At 40.5% G+C, this 25,710-nt stretch overlaps 3 protein-coding genes across 4 annotated transcripts; all 3 read right to left on the bottom strand.

Moving 5' to 3' along the window:
* Positions 1 to 1,521: 1,521 nt before the first annotated feature.
* Positions 1,522 to 2,412, bottom strand: hcar2 (hydroxycarboxylic acid receptor 2-). Its single transcript, XM_070925088.1, has one exon. The coding sequence runs from the start codon at positions 2,410 to 2,412 to the stop codon at positions 1,522 to 1,524; it is 891 nt and encodes a 296-aa protein (XP_070781189.1).
* A 3,989-nt stretch (positions 2,413 to 6,401) lies between these two features.
* On the bottom strand, positions 6,402 to 17,553 carry sapcd2 (suppressor APC domain containing 2). Its single transcript, XM_070924852.1, has 6 exons — positions 16,752 to 17,553; positions 13,395 to 13,528; positions 9,617 to 9,763; positions 8,732 to 8,833; positions 8,147 to 8,266; positions 6,402 to 8,050 (listed from the first exon to the last, which is right to left on the bottom strand). Exons 1-6 carry the CDS (start codon positions 17,539 to 17,541, stop codon positions 7,922 to 7,924), a joined length of 1,422 nt encoding a protein of 473 aa, XP_070780953.1. The 5' UTR covers positions 17,542 to 17,553; the 3' UTR covers positions 6,402 to 7,921.
* A 3,598-nt stretch (positions 17,554 to 21,151) lies between these two features.
* tmem141 (transmembrane protein 141) lies at positions 21,152 to 24,137 on the bottom strand. 2 transcript variants are annotated; one of them, XM_070925156.1, is made up of 6 exons: positions 24,008 to 24,137; positions 23,765 to 23,831; positions 22,953 to 23,036; positions 22,711 to 22,821; positions 22,443 to 22,522; positions 21,152 to 21,211 (listed from the first exon to the last, which is right to left on the bottom strand). In XM_070925156.1, the coding sequence occupies exons 1-5, from the start codon at positions 24,059 to 24,061 to the stop codon at positions 22,461 to 22,463; spliced, it is 378 nt and encodes a 125-aa protein (XP_070781257.1). In that variant the 5' UTR covers positions 24,062 to 24,137; the 3' UTR covers positions 21,152 to 21,211; positions 22,443 to 22,460. The 2 variants fall into 2 exon arrangements, with proteins under 2 accessions (XP_070781257.1, XP_070781256.1); XM_070925155.1 differs by lacking the exon at positions 21,152 to 21,211 and having other exon boundaries at positions 22,313 to 22,522.
* Between the last annotated feature and the right edge of the window lie 1,573 nt (positions 24,138 to 25,710).

Here is a 25,710-nt window from a genome sequence, read left to right as displayed (position 1 = left end):
AAGGGATTATTGAATGAAATGTCAGATTGGCGGGATGGTTCATCCACTGGTATAAAATAGAAGCTCTTCAGGGGTCAGTAGATAATAACAGTATAATTGTTTTGCTTCTACATACGCGTTGTAGTAGCCAGAGGTTTAGAAATGTGTGCTGCAACACTGATTTAAGGTGAAGATCATTAATATATTGCTGTATATAGCTTTAACTATACAGTCTGATCCATTGAACTGACAAGAATGTATTTGTGTAATAATGTTACTGCAGATATTCAGTATCGATTGACCAGCTTTCAGTAGTAAATTAATAATCGTTTTGTAAGCCATGCTGATCAAAGAATGTGGAGCTTCTAGAGGATTTTGTTTTAGGCTCCTGTGTCTCACCACACAGGAGTAAAATGTCATGTTTGTGATGATAGGGCTACTGTTTGTCGTGGCGACTGGTTGATATACCTGCACAGCAATGTATATTAAACTGAGTGTTTGCTACTAGGAATTTATTGTGACTTTCGTTTGTGTGATTTTTGTGTCTAAATTAAAGAGAAAACTTAACCAAAAGATTTTTGTGTATTTTGTTTATACTTTGTCTGAAATGACAGGCAGTGTGCAAGAACAAAAATCTTTATATGTTCACTAAAATACAAACAAATACAAATACATTGTGAGGTATTTTTTTTTTTACACATTTAGTGCAACCATGAAAGCAAATGCCACACGGTATATAGACAAGTGCCTGTAATGCAGTGGTTCTCAGCATTTAAAGTAAGGAAGATTGAGCTTTATTAACCACTTCACACACATGTGTCACAAAAAGAAAGAAACTCTGTGGCTGAGATGTGTCCAACTGTCCATAAAGCCAAAGTAGAAATAACTAAATAACTAACTGTCAAACTTTGTTTTATTGCTCATGAAATGTTTCGTCTTAGATACTGTATGTTGTTATTTTACTGGTGAAACAGTGAAGCTTTGACAGACAAGAACGCTACATGTGAAAATTAGTTTTCTCCATAGGATTATGAAACAGTTGCATGACTTGTTCTTAGTGGAAGTGCTTGAGGATTAGATTTTTAGGATTTAAATTTTCTGCTGAAAGTTCATCCAGAATACAAACAAATTAAGTTTCATGTGCACTGGTTTTGACTGGGATTTTCCCAATACAATGGAGGTGAATGGAATTTACTTTGTGCTCACAACATTTAAAAATGTTTCGTGGTTACTCTGAATTGTCCACAGAGGACACTGTCAGCTGTTTTCATGGAGAAGAAAGAGGTTCAGCGAGGTCTATGGATTATCCTGAGTAGCTGGTACATTATTTATGGAAAGACAAGTTCGTATTGAATTTTCTGAGCACTATCATACATAAGAGAATAGGCAAGAACTTTAATCTTTGGAGTTACCCTTAGGGGACCCAGACCTCAGGTTGGGAACCACTGCAAAATACATCTTTTTAATAATCACCATTTTCAACTTCGGATCAGGCAAGAACACAATATATTCTCCTACGTTTTGCAACAGGAACATGTCTCCCTATTGGATTTGGGTCTTGCTGCTCTGGCAGCAGTTGAGGCTCCATGGCAGCTTTTCCTTGGACAGATAGAGCATAGGCTGGATGCTGCTGCTGAAGTCCATCAAGCCAAATGCCACATAGTGAATGTAGCAACGAAACACGGCAGGAGAGAAGTAGTGCTGGAAGGGGAACAGTGCGACAGGTGGGAAGTAGTTGAACACTATGATGGCCAGGATGATGAGGACCATCTTGAAGGCTCTCTTTTTCACTGGATGCATCTCGTCCCTGCCGGGCCCAGACTGCCTCAGCGCCCAGAGGATCATAATGTTGCAGAACACCATGAAGGCGAATGCTATGAGGATCATGGCCGTGAAGACCTTCTCGAAGTTAACAATGTTGCCTACACATTTAGCCGCAGCGTAGGCCAGAATTATCAGCCAGACCACGAGGGCCAGGACTGCTCGGTGTTGACGGTCCTTGAGCTTGGTGAAGGTGATGGGGTGGACCACGGCCATGTAGCGGTCCAGGCAGATGCAGGAGAGGAAGAGAGGCGAGGAGTCTTTCATGCCATAGAAGAAGCGCAGGACGTACCAGGTGCTGCTGGTGGTGAGGAAGACTATGTTGGCCAGCTCAAGGGGAGGGATGAGACAGAAGAGTACATCTAAAACCGCCAGATGCAGGATGAAGATATCTGAGGTGGAGGAGTCCCCCTTGTTCTTATGGATGAGCCACAGCACCATGAGGTTTGCCGGGATGCCCAGGAACATGTTAATGAACTGCAGGCCCAGGTACCAAATAATGACCGCAGGCATGTCTTTGCAACGCTCATAAATTGTCTCCTCACGGGCGCTGTAGTTGAGGGGTCTGTGAGAGACGAAGAGCAGAGAGGAGTTGACGTATAAAACCTCCATGACGGCCGGAACAGACAATGTCTGCCAGATGAACAAAGACCTGTCAGACAAACACATATTGTTAGAAACAGTAGTATTAAAATAGGCCATAAGTGATACTGAAAAGAGTGTCAGTTAGGTATTGAGATAAAGATAAATAAAGATAATACACATATTACAATCAAACATGTGCAAGTACGGTTGTGATGTGAAGGGTTCACTGACACAGGTAAAGAGATTTCAGGCTGATTTCATACACTAACCATGACCAATCATTTGTTCACTTGCTGTAAAAATGGGAATATCATCTGTGACTGTGTTGATTGTAACTTGATATAACTTAAATATTAGTTACTTGTCACTGTTTACAAACTGTGTTACTCGGCTGTTTGACACTCAACTTCACAGTTCAACCTGAGTGAAATGAACGTGTTCTACGTGCCTGATCATCTTTTCTACTGTAGATTAATTTTGGTTTGTATCTCATATCACCTACCCCGACTTCAGATGAAATGCTCATGAAATGGTCATTGAGTATTGCCACATACACTGTTGCTAAGGAAGTACTGCAAATTCAAATTCATTATTCACTGCGGTTACACAGTGGAAATTTGAGTATCACTAAACTCAGATATCACACCTTTATTTTAGAAATGGTACTTCCCTCTGTAAAAACAAACTCTTTACTCATCGAGCAAAACATTAATGATCATAGACCACAATAAAACAATGAGAAACAAAGTCTGAGGCGTGCTCAATAAATGATAATAATGATAATAATAATAATATTGATAATGCATATTTTAACAGCTAATGCACTGGAACAAAAAGAGAAAGAGAGAAAAAGCAAACATATAATATGGTATTAAATATAATGGTATTAAACTATATTTCAGTCAATCTGCTTTTTCACTCATGTAGTACACCACATGTAACAGTATAATGAGACATTTTGCAAAACCCAATGCACAATTAGTTGGAAAAATTAAATGGACTCACACATATGTAAAATTTAAAAAATTTTTCCATCCGGATTTGTATTGTAAGTGAAATCTCTTACCTATAATTGGCACATAGTCTAATGAACTGCCCCCCTCTGCCGTCAACTGACTCTGCTCAACTGTATCACCGTCACACTGACTGCATTTCAATTTCCTTCTCACACGCTCATGTAAAAGCTGCTCAGGCCACGTGGTGATATGGCTGTATGTCGAATGTGCCTTTATGAAAATGGTGGCACAATAGTTTGCATGTGTTCCTCCATATTTCCTCCATATCAACAAGTGACTCATTCTACTATCTCTGTATCTAAGGGAGACACGTAAATATGCAACCATACTGACTGTAAAGAGAGCCTGCGGAACATATTATCTCATAACGTCTGCAGTGCCAGAATATTGCCACTGTAAAAGACATGGCTACACGACAAGACACAAGACATCTATGTAGAATTACAGGTCAAGACTCACCTGTTCAACAGTGACTGGTGTCCTCACTCCCCACCTGATCCTTGTTACTCCTGCGTACGTCTGTCCCAGTGTGAGCAAATGCTGAGCCCTTGCCTCCACATTGAATGGAAAACATTTTTTGGAAGATGACCCAACACTTCAGGGATCCTGCTCCGGTCTGATCATCCAATCACAGCGTTGAGACGAGGGTGTGGAAGCTGAGGATCTCCCCCTGGACGCCACAATGTCTTGTTTGGCCCCTGTACATCCATCACACCTTTAAAATGAACAGATTAAATAATCATAAAATGAGGATGATCACTTTGAATGACATAAAAAAGTGTGAAAGTGAGATGTGGTGGAAAAAAGCTTTCAAATATAAGACAGGTTTTGTAAGACGTGTTGTGGCAAGCCATCATCCATTCACACCGATTGGCAATGATGCAACAGACCAATGGTGCCTGACGGAAAATCGGCGGTAAACAACTGATGCAACAGTCCAGAAAATCACTTCTGATTCAATTCAGTGTAACGATGTGTAATATGTTACATGAGACTGACATGTTTTGAGGTGTGATGTCCGACGGTGGGTTTGTGCTGCACCCGAACATGCGGAACAGGGACGAGTATCTCTACTGAGGGCCACAGAGTAGAGTGTGTACAGTATGAATTTAACTGGGTTTTTTCTGAGTGCAAGGTTGTTCATGGCATCTACAGGTTGTGTTGTTTAGTTTGCGTTGAGGGTTATTGAATGACCTCTCAGATGACCTTTGACTCCTCTTTTATCAGGCAGTGAAAAGACTGCTGTCAGTCAGTGTTGACATAGTCAATATATTACACTCGTGTTACAGACAAGACTAATTTAGTCTTGTCTTCATTAGTGTTCTACAGATTATGTTGTGTTTGTGGTGCCACAGTATGTGTTTCAGGCTGCTTGACCAGCTCCACTCCATTGAAACTCGACCCAGGTTTGTTTACTTTTGTGTGTCTGTCTCTGAACTATTGGTGTCAGGTTCACAGGAGATGTGTCTCCCTCCTACAAGGTAGAAGACTCTCACAGGTTCGCTAAATTCTACATCAGAGCTGCTTCTGTCCACACAGGCCCATTTCAGACATCGTCATTCAAGCCTCCAAGATTCACATAGTTATTCAGTTCATTATTGGGGAACCTTGTTAGTTCATATTCCTGCATAAAGCATCACAGGGTGCACAAAGAATCTGATTAAAGTTAAAAACCACACCAGCACAGTCCTGATGAAGCAGATTAGCTGAGTTTAAAGTTTAAACCCTTAATAAATAATACATTTTTCTTTTACATTAAATGTTATTTAGTCATGAATACTTAATGTTATACAGAAATACCTCAAATGTGAAACCAAGTTTTCAGGGGCTTTAAAATGACATGATGAAATTTTGATTTTTTTAATTTCAAAAGTTTAACTGCTGGACTCAAGATGTCTCTTACTTCACTGTAAAGTCCTTTCTCAGTGTATGCGACCTGGAGGTTTCAGGTGTCCACATCCCACTTGAGTTAAGTTGTACACTGGCCCATGATTGGTTTCCAACTAGTTCTAACTAATCCTGCTCCCGTAAAAACTCTGATTTAAGCTGAGCACAGAGAAGCTTTCCCCCTCTCAGCAGATGAATGTGAAAAGAGCCATCTAGTGTCGAACTCTGCACATCATTCTGCACCATGAAGCTCAAACATCCAAGTGAAGGAGCAATAAGCAAACCACATTTTTGAGTGGAGGGCGGCTTTAAAGAGCTCATATTGCAAATCACGTGTTCAATTATGTAATGAAAAAGCTGGTGACCAACATACTGCAGCAGAGCTAGATTTATATAGCATACAATAGAGGATTATTTAGGAAAAAATCTTCAGTTGTAGAATAAATTTTCCAGGTATTCTCCTCATTCAAAACAAAGCAGTGCTATTCACATCTGAGGGTGAGGTGCAATTGTGGAGCATGAGTTACATCAGATCATTCTCACTATCTAGGGACGTACATTTATGACAGAAAAACAGAACTAAGCAGGACAGACCATCCTGGAAATTCACTGATTCTTTATGGAAAGTCAAAGTTTTTCTCCTTTCAGCTCCTTTCAAAGTGACACACTGTTTATGAAATAACAAACATTTAACACAACCAATCATTCACATCAAAATGTGGAAGCAGAAAAGGAGAAATGAAAGCACTGAGAGACAAGTTGCTCTGTTAGGTCGTGATCTACTTCAATGTTGAGAACGGAGAGAGCTTTTGATCAGAGTTGATGCATCAGCCACAACATCTGAACAAAAACCACACTGAAAACAAAATGAGCCTCATGGTTAGATTGAATTGTGTAATTCTGAAAAGACAGCTGTCTTCTCATGCAAGAACAAGAAATATGACCTCTGAAAATATATTAAATAATTTCTATATATTAATTAATTTCAAAGTTTTTTTATGGACTGATTTGATTTAAAGGACTTCAAAATAACCTATTTTACACTTAACTGTCTGTGTTTAGACGCAGTGCAGCCTTGTGAAGATCATGAGGAAAACACAGAACCACAGTCAGTGTTGTTTGGTTGTATTTATTATTTTACATTTTGGAGTACTCCCGATAGAAAGAAGAAGGAAAAGAGTGTCACTCACACATAATGTAGTTTGAGCAGCAGGAAACATACAATCAAACAGGTGGGAAACGGACATCAACAATATGTTAAGTGCAGTCATCCCAGCAGTACCATACAGATCCATTATAAAACTACAATGTTTTTTATTCTACCACCACCCACTGACTAAATATGTCTCTTGTAAACTTGTGGATGGCTGAATGTTTTTACACTTTTAGTCTAAAGCCAACCGTTTCCAGGCTGATCCTGGTAAACAGAGACACTTACGAGGACAAAATTTTGTTTTGTTTTTTTACATCTGTGCTAACGTTTAATCTCACAGAAATCTCTTCAGAAGATAAATATGTTTGAGCTAGAAATATATGACCCATGCAAATAATCCACTGTAAAGACATACAGGGGATGTAACACTAGATAGCCAAAGTGATTTCTTTTTTTTTTGTTTAGTTTCTGACATGACATCAGAAGATCTCCCAACCCAGGAGCTCGGGCTCCGACACATTCACCGTCTACCATGTTCATCCTCCTCATCTCTCTTCTACGTGCAAACTTCCAAACTTCTCTCAACCGTCTCTGCCTCTACATCTCAATGGCTTGTAAGGCTGTCCTCTCGTCTCTTTCCTCAATCTTAAAAACAAAAATCATGAAAAAATGTCTTGACATTAAACATGCTACTATAATATAAAAGCTGCTCTTTTCAGTAATTCCTGTCTCTCAGTGTTTGAAATTAAACACTCTAAAACCCAGAAAGCCAAATGTCAGGTAAACATATTGTTATTAATGTACATTAAAAGGAAGGAAATACTGAAAGACATGGGCAAAGTGTGTCTTATTATCATTTAGATCAAAGTACCAAACTTAAAAGATTTAAACAAAAATGTAATTGATAGGTCACAGCAAGCAGATGCAGCTGATGATTTGTTTTCATATTAAACTGTAAGAACATGGCATTTTATTCCAACAGAAACCATCCTCCCCCTATTGCCCAATTCCTTTTTGGACCACTAAGTTTATGTTTTTTTTTTCCGTTGCCTGTTCAGTCGAGCAGCAGAAGTTAAAAAAAAGTCTTTTGGGAGTGGGAGTGGAGATCTTGCAGATGCTGTAATCCTGCAAGTAATGTGAGTGATGGGATCTCATGAGACCCTCGTTGCTTGAATGTGTTCCAGTCTTTTCAGCTTGGTGTTTGTGCAGGAAACGTGAAGGCAGCAAGTAACAGAGTCTCTGGACTCTCGGGTCAGGTATTCCTCGGAGTGTTCAAATCTTGGTAACGCATGTATTGGTTTGGGGTGGAGTGGTCGCATGCTGCTGCAGTCGAGGGTGTCATGGCTAAAAGGTGCGTCACTGCTACAAGTGTGGGTAAACAACAGACAGCTTCAGTCTTATAAAAGTTTTGCTCCAGACCAGCGTTGTGATGATTCCTAGCTGAAACACAGCGATGATTCTGGTGTTGGGTGGAGTGTTTTCAGATGAAGGTGGAATCCATGGTGCTGGTGTCTTGCGCGCTGCGAGCTCGGGCCTCAAAAAGCTGTTTTATCAAGGCCGACTTCTCCTGCTCCAGCTGGGCGATCCGCTCGCTCCTCTCCGTCACCTCCTTAATGAAAAGAAGAAGAAGAAATGAAGTGAGTGATACACATACTCACAGTACTGACTGGTAACGATTAGTGACTTCTAAAAGACTGTGTTAAACCTGTGTGAGGAGTCGGTTCTGGTCCTTCAGTCTCTGGATGGCTTGAGGAGGAGCTGGACCCGGAGGCTGGGTGTTAGCTGAGAGTGCTGACGTCTGTGCAGCACTGGAAGGAAATGACTGCTGGGAAACAAAGAAGGACCAGTGTTAAAGGAAAAATCCACCCAAAACATATAGTTACATATCATCAATAGAGTTTTCCAGAAGTTGCTTCTTTGTGTGTGAAGTGTCTAATATACATACATACGTATAGAGTCCACAGCCTTTTTAGCAGCTCTGAGTCTGTACTTTGACACAGAGGTGCTTTGAGTTAAACTGATTACTGATAACTGATTGAATTTCTCACAATATGTGTCAGAGCTCCATGTGGAGCGGTTATTGATCCAATCCAGTCCAGCACTCCTCTCAAATTTCAACAGAGGGCAGTCAACTCTCCGACCACATCACAGATTAACAATTTAATCAAAACATTGTGCAGTTCAAGTTTTATGCTACAGCAGTCATGACGAGCCAAAAGAAAAAAAAACTTCCATATATCTTACTAGAATCACATGGAAATAGAAAAGTCAATTGGCAGGCAACACTCACCATCCCTGTGCAGGAAATAAGGTCATTAAGGCAGCGGTTGACTTCTTGCAGTTTGGGTATTAGAACATTCATGCGGCTCTGATTGGCTTCTGTGAAGAAATCCTGAGAACATATAAGACATTTAGTATGAAATTCAAGAAAGTTGTGAAAGGTCTGAAAATTGTCAAGGATGACAAGGAGGTACAATGACTTAACAAAACAAGCACAAGCTGTGGTAAAAGGAGGTTCACTTAAATTGGTAAATAAGGAGGTATTTGAGAAAAAGTTACAAAACTCAATAAAATCACAGAAAGACATAAAGCAACACTGGCTGGCACTTTACTTTGCCCACTTTGTACCCAAGTTCCCCTTAACCTGCCTCATCTGGTTCTCCAGTTAGCAGTTTACAACGTTTCCCAGAATGCCTTTCTCAAAATGAAAAGCTGCACTGAAGACATTTTAAAAAGAATGGACAGCCAATGGGAAGAGTTATTGTTAAAGTAATATTCCCATGACAGGACATGAACTTGCTGCATGAGTTGTGTCACGAGTAACGTTCATTTTATATATTATATATAATATATCTCTCTTTTTAATTCAATTAAATCGTTTCAGTCTTTTGTTTAATTAAATCAAACAATAACATTAACAAATAATCTGAAGTAGTACACTATCAAATTCTCTTTTAGTTTTTTAACACTTCAGTTCATACTGGAAGGAAAACCATGACAGATTACTGGGACTACTGTGGGAGAAAAATGTCTGTCTCTTCCTCTATCACAAGGTATTTTACTCTGTTTGACTGCTGAATAAATAAACTCAACAATACTCAACACAATCCAACAGGTTGCATCTCCAAACCTTATACTTTTTATATGTGCTTTTGAACAGTTTTAGATGACTGACCGTGCAGTGGGAGCTCTGGCCGACCTGCCGCTGTCTCTCTGTGACATTGTGGATTTGGCCCTGGTACCAGTCGCGGGCCCGCTCCACCACCTCCAGGCCCGCCAGCAGGGAGTCCTTCTCCTGCTCCAGCTCCTTCATTTGCTTCAACTGAGAGTTGAAAGTTGTAAAGGAGGGTGTGTTGTTGGGGAGTGAAAAGGGGGGACAGGAAAGGGAGCAAAATGGAGAAAGAGGAAAGAAAAATGTGATTAAAGACAAAAAAAACAGCCTGAAGTCACTTTCTGTACAGATCTCTAAGAGACCCCATGGAGAGAAAACATTTAATTTTCATATTTCCCATGCCATCACTAACAGAGCTTTCAGATCGCTGTCAAGATTAAATCTAATGATTGATGTTGGGCTGCCAGCAGCCTGCATGGTAGACAAACTCCCATCTTTTCACAAGGGCATCTGCAGCTAACTCTTTTGTGCTGCTGGAGACAATGGCGCCATACCAATTGTGCCGGACTCTCTCCCATCCTGAACAATGTTTAGAGGAGCAATCAGTCCAGTGCCATGGCAACCGCGCAGCAACCTAAGAATGGAGTAAACAGCGGACCCACTTCAACTATGGCTGCCCCAGTGTGTGTGTGTGTGTGTGTGTGTGTGTGTGTGAAAGAGAAAGAGGGAGAGCTGTGTGTGTGTGTGTGTGCACCCCAGCAAGGCTACATTGAGTTGTGCTGACCAGGCTGTCCATGCGGCACACTGCCACAGTCCAGGCCTCATTGCTGGCATTCAGCCACCTGGTGTGTCATCTTTCTATCCACCCATCGCTCCATCCCTCCATCCCCTGTGTAGCTCAGTACATTCCACTGATCACCGCTCATCAGTGCTGTTTAAAACGCAGCTCATACACAGGGACGCATGTTGCGAAAACAAAAGAGGACAAGGGATTTAAAAGTCTAAAATCGAACCACGTTTAACATATTTGTGGTCTTTCCCAAAGTGCCAGAAGTGAGAGAACACACAGAGGAAGAGAGGAAGGGGGATCAGGGGACGAGGAGGGGGTCGGAGGCGTAGGGTCCGTGTCTAGAATGAAGCATGACCCAGTGTCAGGCTGGGAAAGAAAGAAAGAAAAGCAAAGAAAAGGAAATACACACAGAGACGGAGCAGAGCAGCAGAAAGGCTGTGGAAATGTCTATGCATGTATGTGTGTGTGTGTGTGTGTGCTGGCTGAGTGAGCAGGCATGAATACACACAACATACAATAACATGACACCGGTTGCACAAGCTGTTTAGCTAAAAACACAAAGAAGAACATAACAGCCTTTCAAACTGCATCTACAAAGCACCATGAAACAGTGTGGTCTGAACCTTGGAGCTCTACAAAACAGCAGCAGTTCAGAGGCAATATACACATCCAAAAGTCTCTCAAACAGGGACAGTTCAGCTTCAACTAACAACTATTTACATAGAATAATAATGTCCACTATTTATCTGATTAGTCGATTAATTGTTTAATCTGTAAAATGTCAGAAGTTTCCAGAGTCCAATGTTATGTCTTCAAATTTCTTGTTTTACCAACCAAAACTCAGAAAAACAGCAAATGTTTTGCAGTTTTGCTTCATGAATGACTTCAAATGTTCTGTCAATCAACTGATTGACTTCTTTCAGCACTATCCGAAACTTGAAGCTCTACAATATCACAACAGGTTAGAGCTAACCAAAATCCAAAGTCCATGAAAGAAGAAAATATGTAGTTTCATTATTGATCTGTCAGTTACTTTTTAATAAAGTTTATGAAAGTTCTTGAAATTGCTTGTTTTGTCGAACAAACCCAAAGATATTCAACTTACAGTGATGTAAAACAGAAAAAAAGTAGTGAATCCTCGCATATGAGAAACTTTAACCAGCAAATACTTTTTCGCTTGATAAACAACTTGAAACATGGTAATCGATTAAGTTCTGGAATTATGCTAAACGATTAATAGTCTACTAGTCTCAGCACTGGTTCAAACCCTAAAGCTTAATAATACCACAGCAGGTTAGTGCCAACAAACAAGACCCAAAGTTCCTAAAACAAGCACAAATAAAGAGTTTTTAGTATCATGTTCAACATACACACCGAATTCCCAGCTGCTGAACTTGATCACAACTTTTCATCTCCTCTATTTGTCTCAACTGTCACAATCAAATATCAAAACAACCTGATGCACATCTTCAAACCCTGAAAAACACTCAGAGACAAACTTCAATTGCCTATATCCTCTACAACCATCTCTCCCTTTCATTCTCTCCCTCTCGTCTTACTCACCCAAAGGAAAAAGTGCAGGGCCTTGCTGCTGTAGAGGCTACTGCTGAGGGGGATGAAGACGGTAGTATAGGCAGCCCACACGGCTGTCCAGGCTGGGCCGGGCCGGCCAAGCGAGTCCTCTAATTCTACCAGGCCCCTGGGCCCAACCCGGCTCACTACCATCAGGGCAGCAGCGGGCCAAGTCGGCCTGGGTGGGAGGGCCGCGGGGAAGGGGGAGGAGGAGAGGGGCAGGGAGGGAGGGAGAAGGAGGGGAGTCGGTCAGTCAGCCTCTCCAGACACAGAGGCCAAGGGGAAAAGAGACGGAGACGGCGACACAAACAGGGAGAGAAAGAGGGAGAGGAGGCGAGCTAGAGAGAGAAATGGAGAGGCAGGGGGAGAGACGGAGAGTGAAGGGAGGCATGAGCTCCGGACTGGAGGGTGGGAGGGGCAGAATGAGGGGGAGGCAGCGGGCAGAGGGATGGGAGGGGAATGTGGGGGCCAATAGAAAGTGAAATGTAGAAGAACTCCAGTACTAGAAGAAGTAAGTACTAGAAACCTTCAACTATTTACTTTTCCACATAAATAAAATAAAATATTTTCTTCACATATCTTCAAAAGCATCAATCCCTCCATCTCTCTGAATCTCTTTTACCGCTGATCCTCTACTCTTTCACACAATTCATGACAACTAAAATGATGGTAGATGGCACAGAAAAACATTTAAAATGTGTAAGACTTTCAATCCACTGGGGAATTTTCAGCTGAAAACTATGGAAATACCCCACCATCTTCCTTAGTTACTTACTTATGTAATGTTTCACCTTCATTCGGCGGTTGTCACATTTTGACAGTTTTGAGAATGGGTACAAAATTACTTGACACGTATCTTTGAGGCTGCAATTAAAGACTGATTAATCTGTCAGTCTAAGCAATGTCAGAAAATAGTGAAAAATGTCATAATTGCACAGAGCCAAAGGTGATATGTGTAAGTTGCCAACCAACAGTCCAATAGCCAAATATAATCAATTTACCACCATATAAGACTACATACAGTATTTTACATGCTAGATATTTATAAATCCAGAAGTTCATTCTAATACAGTGGAGAGAAATGATGATCTCAGTAGGCAAAGTAATAAAACCCACTGATTGCTACCATACTTTTTTTGTGCGTTTGTGCTGTAATGTAAACCAAAAGTGAAAAGACGATGTTTCCAAGCTGCGGTCTTCTATATTAAAATCAGCCACACAGTGCTCTGAGTTTGTTTTTTTATTATCAAAGTATGAGCTTCACTTGATCGTTCCAACCAACTGTGAAGACCAGACGTTTCAAATGAAGTGATAATTTAAAAGGAATTTGAAAAGGTGTGTAAAGTTGTCTAGTAACAAACAGCTGGGTGCGTTGCAGGTAAATTAACAGAAACTGGGTGGATTTGTTTGTGTGTGTGTTTCTGTGTGTGTGTGTGTGTGTGTGTGTGTGTGTGTGTGTGTGTGTGTGTGTGTACTAACCATTCCATAATCCACCCCGTTGGATATGGTATGCCGCCTCTGCTCGTCCCGACTCCGCCTGTGTCGCCTGGAGCCGCCAGTAAATCCTGTTGCTGATTCGCTCTGAGATCTTGGTAAACCTGATTTCGCAACACCTAGACAAATGTAAAACAGACAGATTGAATCAATTTCAACAACACTGTAGTCTGGAATGTACTATGTAAATACTGCAGTTTTACTGGTTGCAGTATAGAGGAAAACAAATAAACTTTGTACAATCCTTTATGAGAACATTTGAAAATATGACTCACGCTAACGACTTAGGAAATTAAAAATGCTCAAGATTTGTTGTGGAATACAACATACGTCTGACCACTATGTACAACTTTAATAGCTAAGAAGCAGAGTGGTAAAGAAAGTCTTAAAGAAAGTGTTTTTACAGTACACACAATATATATCACATATGTAGAATTATGTCTTTTCCCGTATTCAGAGGAAAGCATTCAGTCAAATTGCATCTGTTGCACATCTGTAGACAGAAAGTAATGAAGAGAACTAAGAAAAATACAGACAAAACATTCATTTGACACGATAATACATTTGGGTTGCCAGAGTATACCACAGGAGGGAGCTGTACTCTGCAAATGTGTCTGGTATCAACAAGGCAGCATGGCTTTTATTACATTAAGCAGACTGAAATAAACACAGACTGGTAATAAATGTAGCAGAAACATTTAGATTTAAATTACAAAGGAGACAAAAAGGCTTTATAAAAAATTACTCATGGTCCCTTGTTTGATTACTTGACTGAGGATGAGTTCAGTGGAGTGGAAGGAAATATGTGAAGTATCTGAGCTAAAATACACTGTAACAGATAGTATCTCAGATATCTCAAAAACACAGGATTTTAGAATTAATGTTGCTTTCAGAAACCTAAAGCAAGTCCTGAGACAATAGCGGGATTTTCAAGCTACTAAATAGGCCTTATGGTGAGATTGTTGTGTCAGCTGCTGTTTCTGAACTTTGAAACTCAACCTTAACAGAGTTTTCAGTTATTCCAAAGACAACATATAAAAAGATTTCCTCCTTCAAATCTCATTCAGTCTCTGCTCCTTTGTGTGTGGAGTTTGTATGTTTTCACTGTTTTTCCTATCACAGTTGGGTGGGTTGAGGTAGAGGCTGCCTCCAAGCTCTTCAAATTGAGTGTGTGAACTTGGCAAAGCCTCTCAGAGGTAATTTTCCGTGGCATTTCCCTCATATCACCTGAGGTATTTTATCATTATCAGATTTTTAGACTTCAGTGCGCACCACTACTGCTTTCCAAAACCAAGAGAGAGAGAGAGAGAGATCGTGGCAGGACTTTGATGTGATGTCCACGGTGTTGGGGAGGATTTCACCACTGCCGTGATTCAGTGAGCCCTGGCCTCTCTGCTGTAATCTGGCCTAATCCAACAGGGTTTGGCTGCATGTGAGAGATTACAGCATGGACTGGTGGTCTGTCTGTCTACATATTATATGGCCAACAGTATGTGGACACCTGAACATAGTAAGTGGACATAATATTACACACATATTTGATTTTGTATACACTATCTCATTCCAATGGATATTGATATGCTGCTTTAACAGCCTGCACTCATCTGGGAAAGCCTTCCACAAGATTTTAGAAACTGGCTGCAGAGATTTGCGCCCATTCGACCTAAAGAGCAACTGATGTTGGGCAATTCATCCCAAAGGTGTTGGATAGCGTTGAGGAGGACTCTGTGCAGACCAGTCAAGTTCTTCCAATCAACACCAAACTCAGGAAAGCATTTCATGGACCCTTTGTGCATTAAGGTATTGTATCATTGTATATTGTAGCGTTAAGATTTTCTTTCATTTGAACAAACAACAGACCAAAAGTACTCAAAAGCATGTGAGTTTTTGAACATATAGTGTATCTGTCCATCTATCCAGTTATCTAAAAACACTGTACTAAGTGCAAGTGGTGTAAGCAGTGAAAGCCCAGAGGGCTCGACAGAGCGAGTGTCACTCTTATAGCTCCAGACAGGCATGACTGTACAGAGATCAGGCAAACTCGGACAGACTCTAGTTGAATGTGTGTGTGTGACACAGAGAGTGACAGAGCATGTGAAAGTACTCTTGTATGAGAGCCTGGATGTATGAACAAGATAATGAGCAGGCAAACTGGAAATTTCTCAGCAGCAGCTCCTCCAACCTACATGCAGCTCAATAGGGAACAACTGAACACGCATACAACTGATCATCGCCCGTTCCCGAGTCAGAGGGGCCATGGCAGGGATGACTGTGCTCCCTCCACAAGGCAAACCCTCAAGATAGATAAATTTCTGCAAGAATTTCTGACACGACCTCTGACCTGACCTGGGGTTAACAACGGCAATTATTCAACTAGGCACCCACCAATGCAGCAGAGGCTCTTAAACAGCCTGTTTAAGCTGTGACATAATACTGATACCTGAGAAGTGTGTTGCCCAAAACCCAACAATGACTGTTGTTGTTGTTGATGTTACCTCCCTCTGCATGACAAATACTGACATGTAAGCACTCATTGTGCACTTGTGTGTGCTACATGGATCACTGCATTCAATTCAATTAGAATATGAGATCGAAGATGGCAAGGCTGCAGTGGACATATCAACTCAGCTATGCATGCAATCAAAAAGCTTGCTCATGGGGATTCAGTCTCAAATGTAGGTATTCAGGGACACGGTAGCTCTACTTCTAACTCATCCTCATGCACATTTTTTGGTGTCCAGATAAGATTTTGTCTTTGTTTAAAGTCAGCAGCAACAGCAGCAAATTGAAACATCTGAAATGATAATAATCAATTAATCAATATTTAAAATCAACAAAAAAATACATGACAACATTTTTTTCTAATTGATTAATTGATTATGTCTTTTAAATGTCAAAACAATTGCAGGTTCAAGCTTCTCAGAGCTGCTTTTCTGTTTTATGTCACTGTAAATTGAATATCTTTGACTTTTGGACTGTTCGCCAGACAAAACAAGCTTTTTAAAGACCTCATCTTGGGCTTTGGAAAACCGTGATGGGTATTTTTCATTTTAAGGGTTAAACATTAATAGAAAAAATAGAAAAATTAAAACAATCCTGCAGACTTAAAAAGGTGGTGGAAGTAGTGAGCTGCAGATACAATGCATGAACTATTGATTGGTAGATGAGATCAGCGCTAATATCTATATTTGTATTAGTGTGAGTGTGTGTAGCTGTTATATCTGGATTTTGACAGACAGGGCTTTAACTTATTACGGACACGAGTCCTGCATGAACTCACTCCAAAACCCCGTCACACACAGATATAATAACTATTTATATGGCGTTCATGGTTCCACTTACTTGGTCCTTGGAGCTGCGGTGACTCCAGAGCAAGCGACTCAATGGACCTGACCCGGCTCTGCTGGGGTTGCGTTGGTTTGGTGGCATGGCCCGGGTCGGCCCGGTAACACCCGCCCCCCGGAGCGACGGAATTCCGCTCCAAACTCCGCCCGGACCTCTCGAAACCAGCGCTGTACTGCGCCAGTCCACACACAGGGTACCCGGTCCCATCCTCCGGCCTGGCCCGCATCTGCAGGGAGGACGCCCGGTGCTGTTGGGTGTTGGTCACGTTGCTCGGCCCCAGCGGACGGACCTTGTTCTCAACCCGTGTCCCAACGCTGCATGTGGACAGCGGGGCGGGTTTCTGGGTCTGCTTTGGTGCCTGCTGTGGGTGCACGGCTGCCTGGGCCTTGAAGTGGCTGCTGTTCTCCGGGTTGAGCATGGAGTACCGGAGCCCCGCAACGAACCGCTCAAAGGTGAGGCAGCCATGCGGTGGGGTGACCCTCCTGAGGCAGCCCAGCACCCCGCCAGGCAGGTCCCGGGTGTCTGCGCCCTGCCAGCGGCTCTCGATCTCCGAGATGTGGACATATCCCCGACCACAGTCATCCAAAATGTCAAACAGGGTCCTCAGACTGTGCAAGAAGGCTTTGGGCAGGCCATCTGTTGAATACTCCGTCTCTTTTGACTGCATTTTGGCAGTTTTAAAGCCCTCCGCTTTGCCTTGAAACACCTCTTTTCTTGGTCCAACTCTGCCGTAAACCGCCGAAGTCCCGTTCAGTTTGCAGCCCTGGTCGGTCGCTATCAACGCCATGTAGATTCTGATAATGTCCACTGACTAATCAATCAAAAACACGCCAACACAAGTTGGCTAACTTTATATAAACACAAAGCTGCACATACAGAACAATAAAAAAAATTATACCAGCTTACTGAACAGCAAAATACATATCCTTATAAAGAGTTTAGCCTAAAATATTCCCGATATTTTACCGTTTTGAGTGTCTACCTTCCCACCGAAACTCCACTGCTCTGTGATCCATACTTTCCTTTTTCTGCCGAGGACCGCCCTTCAAACGGCTGTGCGCGAGCGTCCCGGGACCAGCCATTGGCCGCGGTGTGCACGAGCTCGGCGCTCATTGGTCCAGGCCTGAGGTAGGCTCCAGTTTGAGTTGCGCTTTTGTTATTACTAATGCTGAGACGTTATTCATAAAGCCTGGATATTACCCCCCCCCCCCCCCCATCCCTCCACATAATCAGAAAGAGCTGGGTAAAGTATCACCTTACAGCCCCCCACACAGTCATAACGGGAACAGGAACCTTTTGTTTCACATCATTAAATAACCTTAAACTTATCACTCTATGATTAACTTGCAATGTGAATGGAATATATTATTTTATTGAGTAAGCATACACCCATTCACGTAGTTTATGTCTCAGAATGTACCATTATTGTTAATGGAGGGATTTAACTCCTTGTCAGAATAAAACTAATTTAATTAAATGATTATATTTTGGCATAATAAAAGACACTATACAATGTAACACAGTCTAGTTGGCAATAATATACCTTTAGTAAAAGATATATCATTGGGAAGCTTATAAACAATGTTTATAACAATATAATGCAATGCAAAAAAAAATAGTATTCAACACGTCTCTGGTATTTTCTGGCAAACAAAACCTGCAGCTCAGGTTTATTGAGTAGCTTATATAGTTTTTATGTCAGTGCAGTGACGTTTAATGGAAATTTGTGTATTATTTTACACACATCTTTGCTTTTTAGTCTAATATCTTAGACTAGAATTTAAAATAATCTTCTATGGGTAATATTGGCTCATATTTTGTATACATGATTTAATAGCTTTTATGCATGTTACAGTAGCTGCTGATTTGCTCCAATTTAAGATTAAAACATAAATCTATTCATTTTTATTTGGCACATAATAACCCTAACTCCAAAACTCCTATCAAGTGACAACAATAGCAACAAATAATCCTATCTCAAAGTGTTAACTGTGTTTCTTTCTCTCTCAAAAGACCCTTTCATCATGCATCAGTTTTGATGTTACGTAATGTGATGTATATCAAGGTTTTCTCTCAGTCGGACTGGAAAGCTGCATCACTGCACACAACTTGAATCCAACTTTCCCCGAGTCAAAACACATCGCAACCATTTCTGGCACTTCAGGGTCACTTGTTCTGTTTCTCTTTCTTTGGCAATGAGTCACTTAGAGAAACTCTCAGTCCCTGCACAGACCCATGTTTATCTCTGACCTGCCCAGACTTGAACTCTCATCCCATCGTCATCTGCAAAAAGCTTTAGCAGTGATTAGTGTTGAAGATACTGTCACACTGTACAAAGGACTCCCTGTAATTTACCAACTGTCTAGTGCGTGGTATTCAGTTATTTTTCCTGTCAGACCGGGTATTGAATCACATATTTTCCCTATTATGTTTGTGCACTGTACATTTTTCTTTATGAGAAAAGAGGCTGAAAGAGAGGACACAAAATCAATAAATCCCCTCACAACAATATGTGACAGTCAATCCCACACCAGTTGTTCTCGTTAACACATTAATTGATTATGACTTCAGGCTAGAGAGAAGGGCCAAATAGATCAGATGTTCAAATAATCCAATAATAGTGTTTCAAAGTATAGATTTAAATCAAGCTTTTTCCAGTGTGAGGCTGCTGATTAAAAAAAATGTAAATAATGTTTGTTTTGGGGCTTTTTGTGGACTTGCATTTCAGGCTCAATTGTTATATAACCAAAGGAAGACAGACAGTGAAAGAAAGAGGAGACTGTCCAGTCGCAGCTCAGCTCAGTGCGATCACTCGACTCACAGGGTCAGACAAATGAGCGCTCCTGCTCTCCGCATATCTCTTTTTCTCATGTTGTCACGCACATGTACTGCTGCACAGAACAGCCAGACACACACACACTCTGTAGGCTTTATAAAGGTTGCCAAGTGTGCCAAAAGGCCAGTCTATACCACTGTTTGTTTTAGTTATTGGACATGTCCTGATCCTCAGCTCCACAGGCCAGTCAGTCCTCTCATGTAACACACTTACACACACACATGCAGTCTTTTCCCCTCATTATCTCCTGTTCTGTTTGCTCTCTGTGTCTCTTAAGTCTTTTCCTTCGACTGCATCAGCGTGCATGTGACAAAGGATTTGAGAGCTTATTCATTTCATTTTTTTGGACGGCGAGAGACACAGAAAGAGAATTCAAAACCCTCAAATCTTGAAGGTGTTAAATCAGATTTGAATTACAGTGGGAGGACGAGAGCGAGGGGAAGCAAGCGTGGGGGTGGATTCAGGCTGCACAAAGATGGAGAGAAGGAAAAAGGAATATTAAAGCAAAGCCAAAACCTTCCCTTATTCAGATTGCCTTTACTATGAGGATCCCCAATCCAGATGTTTTTATTTTTCGAACACTGTAAAACAGTTTCCCTTCGCCGGTGTGAGCTTGTGTTTTCAGCTCTCAGAATTAATGGACTTTCTTTGGCTTGATCTCCATGAGTCAAAGGCCTGGACTTTGGTCGCTTCACTCACTCGAGGTGTTAAAGCATGCTTGAAAGACTCTATTGTTTCACTGGCCTGCACTGCATGGTGCAGAATTTATGTTACTAACACCTTATTGTACAAACTAGTTCAGCTATGCAAAGAAACACAGTGTAAAAGCAGAATGTAATCACAATCACACTTTTCTTCAGTGGACATGTGCCTAAATGTTATGAGACACATTTTTTAAAATTAAAAAGATTTGAGTCAGAATAAAGAGCAAGTGTCCGCAGCTCTTCATGATCTGGATAGATTTTAAACGAACTTTGCCTCTACTCAATATACAATTTAAAACCACATACAGTTGATAACATCTGTCTTTGTGAATGTGGCAAATGCCAGAGGATGGTTTAAATTCACAATGGTAGTACCTTTGAATCTGGGTACTTGCCAAGGTAGGATCAGCTCTCTGTGCAGGGTATTGTATGTGTCTGAGCAGCAAGCATTGTGTAAATACACTGCTATGCTCATATATATATATAAATATATATATATATATATATATATATATGTATATACATATAAATATCTGTCTTTTTAAAATGTTGTGTCTTTATGCTTGCTAAGTCAAAACCAGTGTAGCCAGGGAAGGCAGTGGTATTCCAGTGTATTATTGGACAGGTCATAAACAATACATGTCTTTTTAAAGTAGTTACAACTCTAACTTTAACCCAGGAAATACAAGTTACTTTCTTACTGCGTCTTGTCTTAAAGATATGACAATGATTTTGAGATATCTTTGCAACTTTGACATATTCTTTGATATTAGTGCTCTGCATTTATGATGGTTTTGGGTTAGACGCTGGGCACCTGATCCACTCTGACAGCTGCACAGTACTCCACTTCTCTTTCATGGTACATTGTCCTATTTTCTCATCTTTGTTTTGACATGAACATGTGGATGTCTTTGTGTCTGTGGATGAGGGGAGGATAGATCAGTTTTATGTTTTTGCACTTGTAATATACTACATGACATTTATTCAACAGACACTTTTGTCCAAAGCAACTCACAATGAGTGCATTCAAACTTGATAGGAACACGATGTCTAAATATACAGCTTATATAGTATATCACTTTTTATTGCATTGTACTTTTAAATAACGGTTTACTTTTCAATAATAAACCACATACAACAATTAGAAGGCAGCTGTTAGCAGGATGGAGGTAGATCTAAAAATTCCCACAGGAGATAAAATGACAGAAACATGTCACTGGTGCTTCTCCCTTATTCTTTCCTCCTCTTGTATTTTACACTCACCTAAATCCAGTGACAATTTCTTCATTTAAAAAAAATAAAAATACTGAATTTGCAATGACTTCTACACTTCCCCTCCCTTCTTTTCATCTTCCTGATCTACTGCTCAAACTGTCATTCTAAATTAGCACCTGACCTCATGGAGTTTATGTTTTTGCACAGATGCCAAATTGATATAAATCCAAACAGGATTAGTATTTAGTCATCCTGAGATATCACAGGGTTCATTACAGCATCACTGGATGAATGAACATGCTGTGGCTTAAAGCAACAGCAGTAAATGGTTTCATGTGGATTACAGTGCAACCCTGAGCTTTTCATTAAATAGCTAAGAATGTTTATTTATTTAAATAGATGAATAAGTTTCTCTCTGTAGTCCAACACATACATGATTCAAATGATCAATGTTGAATTTAGGTCAAACAAAAACTGGTTTACTGGTTTGGTTGAGCCACCACTGACTACAACATACAGCATCAGCAAACCTCATGAGGTATAGAGTGACAACTAGTGGCTGGTTTTGGCAGTGCAGCGTTAATTCTGTTGCATGACACACACCCAAATAATAATACCGGATCACAGGCTTAACATGGGATTCCTCCTAAAATCCCAAACTAATTCCTGACCTCTGATTCAGGAAACCCATCTGTTTATCCATGAAGTAATGCTGTTATGAAATTCAAAAGCTCCACAAACTCAAATGACAAATGACACTTCATTCATGTGGTGTATTGCAGAAATTAAAAAAACAACACTGGGATGCAATTAAATAATACAGTATGTAAAATCACACACCCAGCGCTCTCTCTGTTAATAAACAGCGTATCTGAATGTCTCCACCACAGTACATTTTCTGAAAAGGTGTAGTTATATACAGTAGATACACACGTTTGTTTAAAACTATGTTCAATCCATCACGTCGCCATATTTTGTCTTCTCAGGTCCTTTTGATACCTCTGGTTTGGGCACTGAAACATAAAAAGACAGACAGGTAAGCATACAGCATAAAAGTCTGCAAACTGTTTTCATTTGGGTCACTATGACTGAAGAACAGAGCGGATCTAACAAGTTACCACAAACATGTCCACATTTCATCATTTTCCAGTCTGAGCCATGAGGGACAGCGAGCAGGTCTGCCGCCACACGCTATACTCACCCTGCGGTGGCGATCTGTCCGGGACTTTGCCGGTTTCTAGCAACATCCAGAGGTCTGAGCATTTCTGCGTTTCCCAGCGAGTCACTGCGTAACTTCCCACTGACGACGCCACTGAGAGAGAAGAGAGAAGCACGGTTAGAGAGGGAGGAGAAAAACAGCTGTCAGAGAGAGAGAGCTGAGAGGAAGTATGGGTGGCTGGAGAGCAATTAATTGTTGATGTCTTGTGTGTTTCGATTTCTCACCTATTGAAATGAGTAGGTTCCACTGAAGAGGATAAGGAAGCTTCTTCTGCAGAACCTTCTGAATGGCAAATAAACTGCCAGCCCCTGTAGAAGCAACACAGGACACATCTCAATCTAGCAGACATGATGAACATTCAAACTTTCCGTGGCTCATTCAATTTCCATAACACGCATTTTCATTTCATCACAAGTACTTTTATCCTCTTTTTTTGATCAACTGGTTTACAGTTGGTATTTCAAAAAGGATGCTGTACACAGATTTCTCTTGAAGTTTATGTTTGACCAATCAGGGAGGTTCAATCATGCAGTCTTTGCCCAGCTTATTTGTGGCGTATCAGAAGAAACTTAATCAGAAGCAGGGACTTTCAATCCCGATCGGATCTTTGTCAGGAGTATGGCAGCAACAACAATGTCCACCAACATGGATGGTTATCAAAGTTCATATTTTTATAAAGCTACACTCTGTGTTGAGTTCAGTGTGCACCATGAAAATGCTTTTTTTATACCAGAAACATTTGCAGAATATAGCTCCCTCCTGTGGTATACAATAGTCAAAACAATGTTTTGTCTGTAATTTCATTAGTCTTCTTACTTCTTACATAATGTTTGTCAATAAACATGTGGGAATTAAGCTCATTAAAGTGTATCATAGATTTGTTAGATCAAGGACTGATTTAGAAACACTGAAAGAAAGAGTGTAAAAATACACAATAATCTATACAATGAATTATAATAAAATGTCTGATAATTCAGTGATCACAATAAAGCAGAAAATGACTGTATTTTCTAGTGGTAAATGACACATTACTCACCAAGTACGAAGGTCCCAGTCCCTTTCATGAAGGCATGAGACTGACAGGCAGCATAGCTCCCCAAACCCTGAAAGTGACCAAACACACCACAACAGCTTTCACTACACGATTAATCATGTTAAAACATGTCTATAAAAGTACAAAGGCTTCAATATGTGCAGCAGCTAGTTCATTTGACTGTCAGTGTCCTCCAGAGATCAGCAGACTGCAGAGATGAGAAAAAAGGTAGAAACTAAAACCCACCGGGTGTTTTGCTGCCAGCGTATCGTCCACTTTGGTGAGACCGATATTGACCATTTTATTGGCTGTTGTGAAGCTGGAGGTTTAAAGTCTTAGATGAAATATAGCATTAGCTCATGCTGAGAGTGTATACATAACCCCACTGTTATCAAACTTCCGTGCTGCAAACCAAGAAGCACAGAAAAGGAGAGGAACAGCTGTTTGTCTAAAACACCGGCGACACCTGATGGAGGGGAGGTGGTACTGCAGCGTCTCGCCAATGAGAAGTTAAAGAGTTTTGGAGTTTATCAGTACAGGAAACAATTAAATAAAAAAACAACATACATTAATGGAGAAAAAGAGAGATTGTGCTGGTGACAAAAAATACAAATTATTATGAATTATGGAGCATGAAGCCATCACACAAAAAAGAAATAAAATAATGCCAATAATGACTAAAATCAATGATCAAACAAAGAACAATGAAATAATTATGAAACAGCATAATATAGAGAAGAAAATATATATAAGTTGATGGACTCCTGAATGCTATACAGGGGGTACAAGGTGAGCTAAAAGCAATCAAAGAAGCTGAGGACAGAATTAGCTCCAACCAAGACAATATCAAGGTCCTACGTAGTACAATGAATGTGTTATATACACAAGAACTACCTATTATCTATAATTAATGATAATTTCCCACACATTAGACTTTGAATTTGGTGCTTCAAATAATATCTTGCCCGTTTTTAGCCACTAAACAAGGACATTTATTTGTAAACTGTTAACCTACAGCAGTATTGAGTCTAGGGTTTAAGTTGGTGTGTAAATAAAGTCATCATAGTAATCTGTCTTGTTGTGTCTGTTACATGCCATGTGTGACCTCAGGCCTGCCACAACAGCACAGCCTGCTGACCCTCTGTGACCTCTCTGTTGACCTCTGACACCACAGTGACCTCAATGAGCGGGAAGAAGAAGGAGATGAGGGAAAAGAAGGAGGCAGATGGAGAGAATCCAACTACTGCTGAGATGCAAGTAACAACACAGAGGTTTAAGTTACCAGACAGCTACAGCAGAGCAGCTGGACATCTGTTACTTGTTACACAGGAGAAAGAAAAAGAATAGATATCAGAGATACAAGTGAGGAAGTAAGACAGTTAAAGAAAGGTTTAGTATGTTTTAAAATGATGAGTCCATGTGCTGGTGTTCAATCAAATATACGCAAACTACAGAAGAACTAAACCAGGCACCATGATTGAGGACTGGCCATTGATACCAACTTTGAGAGCAGTTCACAAACTAGATGGTAAATTACTTTCAGCGGCAGTAAATATCAGAATTGATTCATCGTCTCAGTCATTTTTCAAGTGAAAACGTCAAACATTTGCTGGTTCCAGCTTCTTAAATGTAAGGATGTGCTGCTTTTCTTGTCATTTATTATAGTAAATAAAGAGATTTGGACTATTGGTTGGACAAAAGAAGCAATTTGAAGACTTCACTTTGGGCTCTGGGAAATCATAAGGGGCATTTTCCAAAATGTTTTCACATTTAAACGATTAATAGTGAAAATAATCAGCAGAATAATCAATAATGAAAATAATCATTAGTCGCAGCTCTAATAATCCTCCACTCCCGCCTTTATCAGTATTATTCACACTGTAACAACTCCACAAGCCAACTCCAACAAATGAGGTTCATTTTATTTATTATCATTTAACATTGGAAAA

Source organism: Enoplosus armatus, chromosome 18 (genome assembly GCF_043641665.1).
Source record: "Enoplosus armatus isolate fEnoArm2 chromosome 18, fEnoArm2.hap1, whole genome shotgun sequence".
NCBI lineage: Eukaryota > Metazoa > Chordata > Actinopteri > Centrarchiformes > Enoplosidae > Enoplosus > Enoplosus armatus.
This window is presented reverse-complemented; position numbering and strand designations above follow the sequence as displayed.

What these genes read in the sequence shown, in the direction of transcription:
- sapcd2 (XM_070924852.1), bottom strand. Translation starts at nt 17,541, where the DNA reads ATGGCGTTGATAGCGACCGACCAGGGCTGCAAACTGAACGGGACTTCG. An exon ending in TTATTTCCTGCACAGGGATG is followed by an intron (nt 8,267 to 8,731) that starts GTGAGTGTTGCC and finishes TTTGTTTCCCAG; the next exon opens with CAGTCATTTCCTTCCAGTGC. An exon ending in AGAACCGACTCCTCACACAG is followed by an intron (nt 8,051 to 8,146) that starts GTTTAACACAGT and finishes CTTTTCATTAAG; the next exon opens with GAGGTGACGGAGAGGAGCGA.
- tmem141 (XM_070925156.1), bottom strand. Translation starts at nt 24,061, where the DNA reads ATGGTCAATATCGGTCTCACCAAAGTGGACGATACGCTGGCAGCAAAA. An exon ending in GACTGGGACCTTCGTACTTG is followed by an intron (nt 23,037 to 23,764) that starts GTGAGTAATGTG and finishes TTGCTTCTACAG; the next exon opens with GGGCTGGCAGTTTATTTGCC. An exon ending in GGACAGATCGCCACCGCAGG is followed by an intron (nt 22,523 to 22,710) that starts GTGAGTATAGCG and finishes TTTATGTTTCAG; the next exon opens with TGCCCAAACCAGAGGTATCA.
- hcar2 (XM_070925088.1), bottom strand. Translation starts at nt 2,412, where the DNA reads ATGGAGGTTTTATACGTCAACTCCTCTCTGCTCTTCGTCTCTCACAGA.